The sequence below is a fragment of the Bicyclus anynana genome, chromosome 14 (genome assembly GCF_947172395.1).
Source record: "Bicyclus anynana chromosome 14, ilBicAnyn1.1, whole genome shotgun sequence".
In the NCBI taxonomy this organism is placed as follows: Eukaryota; Metazoa; Arthropoda; class Insecta; order Lepidoptera; family Nymphalidae; genus Bicyclus; species Bicyclus anynana.
In genome coordinates this window covers 12,367,110-12,373,363 of record NC_069096.1, presented here as the reverse complement: position 1 = coordinate 12,373,363, position 6,254 = coordinate 12,367,110, and the positions used below count along the sequence as shown (strand labels likewise).

The following is a 6,254-nucleotide window of genomic DNA, read 5'->3' as shown; positions in this document are numbered from 1 at the left end:
TCTGACTCTAGGCACATGTCGTATTTGCCTCTTATAAAAATCTAAAAAATAAGTTTTTTTTTTTTTATAAATTTCCCCAAGTAGGCAAATGGTTAGTAACAACAGCAGCTATGGTTAATTTATTTATGAAATAACAATTGATTTTTTAGGCAATTCAGATTTCTGTTTTTTCTCTATCTATATTGTTTTTTTTTTTAAATAGACACATTCACTCCCAGCTGTAACTACTGGTACTGAAAAACTGAAACTTTGTATATGAAAATAGGGTTTACTGTTTATCTTTTACAAGTTGACCCTTGACTACAATCTCACCTAATGGTAAGTGATGATGCAATCTAAGATGGAGGCGGACTAACTTGTTAGGAGGAGGATGAAAATCCACACCCCTTTCGGCTTCTCCACATCGTACCGGAAAGCTAAATTGCTTGGCGTCTTTGCCGGTAGGGCCGGGCCAGAGACAAAACCCACCAGCCAGACCGGGATCGAATCCAGCACCTCCGTCTTATAAATCCACCGCGCATACCAATGCGCCACGGAGGCAGCGTGAAACTCTTAATGTCCGTTAATTCTTATAAATTAGAATCAGTTTTTCCATGTGGAACAAATTACTCCTGTCTCCTAGTTATATACTAGCTAACACCCCGCGATTTTATTCGCGTAGTTCCCGTTCCCGTGAGAATTCAAGAATAAAATATAGCCTATGACACTCACAAACAGCGTGGCTTTCTAGTGGTAAATAAAAGAAATTTCAAAATATGGTTTCTAAACTAAAGGTGGTACCAGACCTGACCATTCGCAGCTGTGTCATTAGGTACAACCAAATCGGGAAACACGTTATTCAGATACCAGTCAAATGAATGGCATTTTAGTTTTTCGCGCAATATTTTCCTTTCACTAACATCACCGAAATCTCCTTTCTGGTTTACGATTCTGTCGTAAAAATATTGTGCGTACTCATCAAGCCAAACCTGGAAATATATATTGAAAATTGAGTAAATAATAATTATTATTGACACTTTTCTCTCTATTATAAAGTTTCACTATTTACAGTTTTCAAAATGCTCTCGAATTTTCATATCCATTGTTTTTTTTTTAAATATTTGTCATATCTTTTAAATATGACCAATCTTCCCATTCCCCTCCAACTTGTCGGGAAAGTCTGTATTAGAAGTGCATACGACAATAGTCCAACGGGGCGAGGATCGAACCACCACCCCTCGATGACGAGTCCGAACGCTCTTACCGTTAAGTTATTGAGGCTATAAAATCTATCCATTGTTTAACTAACAAGCGTTGGAATACCCTAAGTTAAAATACCTTAGTCGATAAAAGTTGTTATTGCATAATTAATACTGATAAAGGAAAGCTTTTAATGAATAGTTTCGCTAAAATTTATAAAACTATGTAGACATTTCGAAACAATATCTAAAATGATTAATGTTAACTATTCTAAAAATTCTAATAAAGCTGCTGCCAATATATATAATATAGACTATACAATTTATAAATATTTTATAAATTGTATACTCTATATTATGTACTACCCTTGATACAAAAGTAGCTTTAGACACTAAGTTGGTATTAAGGGAAAATAACCTATTTGGAAATAAGGAAAAACCAAATTACCTCTGCCAATCGCACGGAATTTCTCTTAAAATTGTCCTGGGAACCTTCATAAGGAAAAATCGTCCTGTAAACGTGTCCCACATGTGAGCACGGGACAATCTCCAATGTCCCGCCACACATCCACACTTTGAATGACAATTCCAAATTCTCCCCTCCCCATATCTCGAATTTCTCGTCATAATAACCGAGATAACGAAAAAAGTCTTTGTCTATAGCAAACAAACCTCCTGCTATAGTTGGCGTATTTATTGGTTTATCTAAGTTATTAGCTCTTTGAGCTGCAACATTTTTTGGTATCGGTGTCCATACAAAGTTCAAATTCCAGTTGAAAGCACCGATCTGAAGGTCTTCACTCTTCTGTGGTACGTATTCAAACGTGGATGGGTCAATGAAATCAATTACTGGACTAACTACTGTTTTGTTGTTTTCTACGATCCTTTCTATTAACGGTTCGAGCCAACCTAGAAAATGATGGGGTTAATATGCGATGGGTTACAAAAATTGAATAAAGGTCTATAAAAAATGTAGAATCGTTTCTTCTCGACATCCACTGCTGGACATAGGACTTCCGAACATCACGACACTGAGCCGCCTGCATCCAGCGTATTCCTGCGACTTGCTTGATGTCGTCAGTCCACCTGGTGGGGGGTCGACCAACACTGCGCTTTCTAGTGCGGGATTCCAGCACTTTAGGACCCCAACGTCCATCGTCTCTTCGAACTATGTGCACCGCCTATTGCCACTTCAGCTTTGCAACTCGTTGAGCAGGTAAGTAAGTTATTTGCTCGTAATTACCATCGCTATGCTGGTAAAAGCCTGCCCTAGATAAGTAAAGGAAACTATCTAACTCCCTAACCACAGTCAACAGAATTTTACTCCCGTGGGAACATTCCACATAATAAATCGAAATCTTGTAGCTTTGCATGTATAAATAAACTGACCGGACTTATCTTATAATCGTCTCCTTTGGGACGGTCCGGTATAAATTAGAACTACAGTTCATGCGCTGTAGCATAGTGCGGGTGACAGTTCTTTTCACTCTTGAAAGTTTGCCGCGATTCACGATAATAGTACGTATTATGAACATACAGTCAACTGTCACCTGCACCATGCTACAACGTACATAGTATAAATTTTAATTTTGTAAAATAATGACATACCCTCAGTACATTCACAATGGCTATCAAGAAACACTACTATGCTAGTAGTCGCCTGCTTCACACCTATTATCCGCGATCTTATCAATCCTTCTCGGCGTGTAGCTCTAATTAGACGTATTTTGGGATATTTCCGAATATGAGCTCCTAAGGTTTCTTTCAGATGAGCTGGAATAAAAAATAAAATATAAATATAAATATAAATAAATATACTTAAACAATACACATCACTATCTAGCCCCAAAGTAAGCATACAGAGTAGCTTGTGTTATGGGTACTAAGATAGTTGATATTATAATATTCATATACATTTATATACTACATATAAATACTTATATAATGGTATAAATACACGCAGACACTGGAAAAGACCCATTTTCATCACACGAATATTTTACAGTTGTGGGAATCGAACCCACGGCCGTGGATGCAGAAAGCAGGGTCACTACCCACTGCGCCACGCGGCCGTCAAAATAATTGCTCGAAAGTTCTGCCATCCTACCTTTTAAAAGATATGGTACGCTATCCTTAAGATAATAAAGATTATAAAGATAAAGGTACGTACGCCAACGCAGGCTTTTTGCAGTTCTAGAAAAAGTAAAATTATTATTTTTTTAACAACGTTTTGTTATACCTGTTATCGCCGTTTAGTGTCGGAAATAGTACTGTGACGGATAATACGTCGCTCGATCTCGTGTTAGCTTCAGTCTGCTCGTGGCGTTCGAGCCGTCCACATCTCTTGTTGTGTAATTCTTTATGGGTTACTTGGGATAGGCGGGGAGAGTGACTTGAGTGGAAAAGGGGAGTGTTTGATATCAGTAAAAGGCGCCTTTAACCCTACATACATCGTTCACAAGTGCGTGACTCCACTCAAGGTCATTCTCTGCCATTCTAGGGTCTTATTTTGGTTACAGTTTGATTTGGTAATTAAGTTGTCCTTACAAGTGTTGTGAATCATAACCTTTGTTCGACATTAGTTTTCTTATATTTGTAACCACCTTTTGAGTCCTATAATATACCTACTTAGAAGAAATATGCAGCGTTTTCTAAGAAATATTTCTAAAGGCTTGACTTTTTCCGAAACTTATCGTCATAAACCATTCGATTTACATAAAACTGTGACAAATTATGTATGTAAATCATCCTCGTTAAGTCTACTGGTGAAATCTAACAAAACTATCTATTGGTGAAATGAGAGATGAGACGTAGATACTTTGTTTTACATACTTACAGCCAGTTTCTTCATGTAAAGCTAAAGTAACAGTAAAAGTAGTAAGTAGAAAAGAAGACTTTATTTTTCAGTGAATAAGACCGTCACTTTTGATTTATGACGGTACTTTGACTGTTACTTGCGATGAAGAAACTGGCCGTTAGAAGGATACACAATATTTTCAATAATCTAAGGTTGTCCTTTTACGGCATGTAATAAATAAATTAGTTATTAATTGTTTGACTTACGCTTATCAGAATAATCGTCTACAAGTATAATTTCTCTTAATAATTGTGCAGGCGAGCAATACAGCACGGAATGTATTGTACGTAGCAATGTTGACCACGCTTCGTTATGGAAACATATTATTATAGTCACCGCGTGTGAATTGCTGAGATAGTATGGTTGACGACACCTGTAATCATCGCTTACTTATATTAATTATCGATTATCGAATATCAATTAATTATATCATAAAAGCTTATTTTTATGTACGTGTATAAACTACGGTTGCCTATGTAAAGGTGGCCGTATATAGTGGTACCATTGTTAAGACAGTTCAGAGTGAAAAGGAGTTAGCACCCTATATGACAAGGATAGTGGTTGAATTTTATCTAGTGCAGTGTGTAGATTCAATCATCTCTAACATTTTCCCAAGATACTTTCATCTCATTTTAAAGGGTTAAATATAATTCCGTACGTAAGAATATTCTCAAGACTACTGTATATAGTAATTACTGATTCAGTAAATTGAATTATAAACAACTTTATATAAGCAAATTACATACCATTCGTCCCTAAAATCGGGCAAGGCGCGGTCAACGGATATCAAATCGCTAACAAATTGATTGAAGGCGTTGTCCTGCCAACCCTTCTTTATCAGCATTCGTACATTGTCTCTGACGTAATCTTTTACATGAACAGCCTTCCCAAGCCCACCTAAAATTAAAAAAAAAAATCAAGTTGAATTATAGTAAAAATTACTTAAATAATATAAGAAGTCAAAAACAGTTAAATTATTTAATTAGTTATATTACAATTAGTTAAAGCTCTGTGATGTGATACGAGGTATAATAATATTACGTAAGTAATAAATAAAAAACTATAATTATTTTTTAACTAAGTATATAAATTACTAGTTTAGTAATACTAGTATAGTAGTTTAGTGTTTAGTTTAGTAGTATCTTTTATGCATCGAATAAATATGCTTCATTTTTTGCTAGCTCTGTTATAAAGATTATCACTTTACATAATAGGTATAGAAAACATAGAAAAGATTTTGCTTTTGTTATTTATTTAAACAATTCTTTCTTTAGAAATTGCGACATGCAATAACAGAAAACAAATCAAAGTTATCTCATATTTTCTTGGCTAACATGAATCTTGGATGAGTATATATTTTTAACATATTTTTTATATAATAGAACAGCTAATTGGCTCTTAAACCTCTGGCGTATTAAAAAAATAAGCTAATAAAAAAATATAGTTTCGAACTTCAATGTTTCACCCGCTGATCTAATGATATCTGCATCCGCTTATTCAAGTAATTGGCGTAGCAGCCAACTTAACTTGAAAATACTTTTAACGGAAAATATTTTCAATCTTGTTATGCATGACTAGTTTTGAGATCATGTTCCATGTTATTCGTAATGCCGGCTCCACATTAGTGCGGTGAAGCTTCGTGAACACGCGAACGTGAATGAGGACGGTATTCGCGGGGTTCACGCCTTCACGCCTGTTCCCCGATCATAGTCGGTATTTTGTCCCGCGACAGAGTTTTCGCGCCCGGCGTTCACGCATATATACATCCACATTCACCGTATTATTTGATTAATACCACGGCTAAAACTAACGTGACATTAGGTCGGAGTATGCCCGTCTAGTTTCGAACCCATACGGGGCCCTTAGTCATGAGCCGGTTCTTGCATCGCGGCACGTTCCAAACTGCGAAGCGGCTGCGCACACCGCATCGACACTGTGACGTCGCAACATAAAGCGCTAATGGGGCATAGGACTTAGTAGATCATAATTTTCCGTCCATCTTTGTTAGATGATTGTGATAATAAGTGGAACCGTCAACTTAACGTTTAATATAATTTATAACCCGTGCGCATTAACTTGACACCTGGCTAGCAAACACATCTAGTCATACAAACACAGTACAAACATCATTCGAGCCAGGTGTCAAATTAATCCGCACAGGCTGTACGCTTAAAATCTGAAGTTTGTGAGTTCATAATTTGTACAAGTACGAGTAGGTA

The 6,254-nt window shown here is 36.4% G+C and overlaps 1 protein-coding gene across 1 annotated transcript; it reads right to left on the bottom strand.

Moving 5' to 3' along the window:
• Positions 1-767: 767 nt before the first annotated feature.
• Positions 768-5,853, bottom strand: LOC112048888 (putative polypeptide N-acetylgalactosaminyltransferase 9). Its single transcript, XM_052885549.1, has 6 exons — positions 5,847-5,853; positions 4,782-4,932; positions 4,242-4,408; positions 2,787-2,951; positions 1,627-2,087; positions 768-968 (listed from the first exon to the last, which is right to left on the bottom strand). The coding sequence occupies exons 1-6, from the start codon at positions 5,851-5,853 to the stop codon at positions 768-770; spliced, it is 1,152 nt and encodes a 383-aa protein (XP_052741509.1).
• Positions 5,854-6,254: the final 401 nt, after the last annotated feature.

What these genes read in the sequence shown, in the direction of transcription:
- LOC112048888 (XM_052885549.1), bottom strand. An exon ending in CCATTGTGAATGTACTGAGG is followed by an intron (nt 2,088 to 2,786) that starts GTATGTCATTAT and finishes ATCATTTTCTAG; the next exon opens with GTTGGCTCGAACCGTTAATA. An exon ending in ATTCCGTGCGATTGGCAGAG is followed by an intron (nt 969 to 1,626) that starts GTAATTTGGTTT and finishes ATATATTTCCAG; the next exon opens with GTTTGGCTTGATGAGTACGC.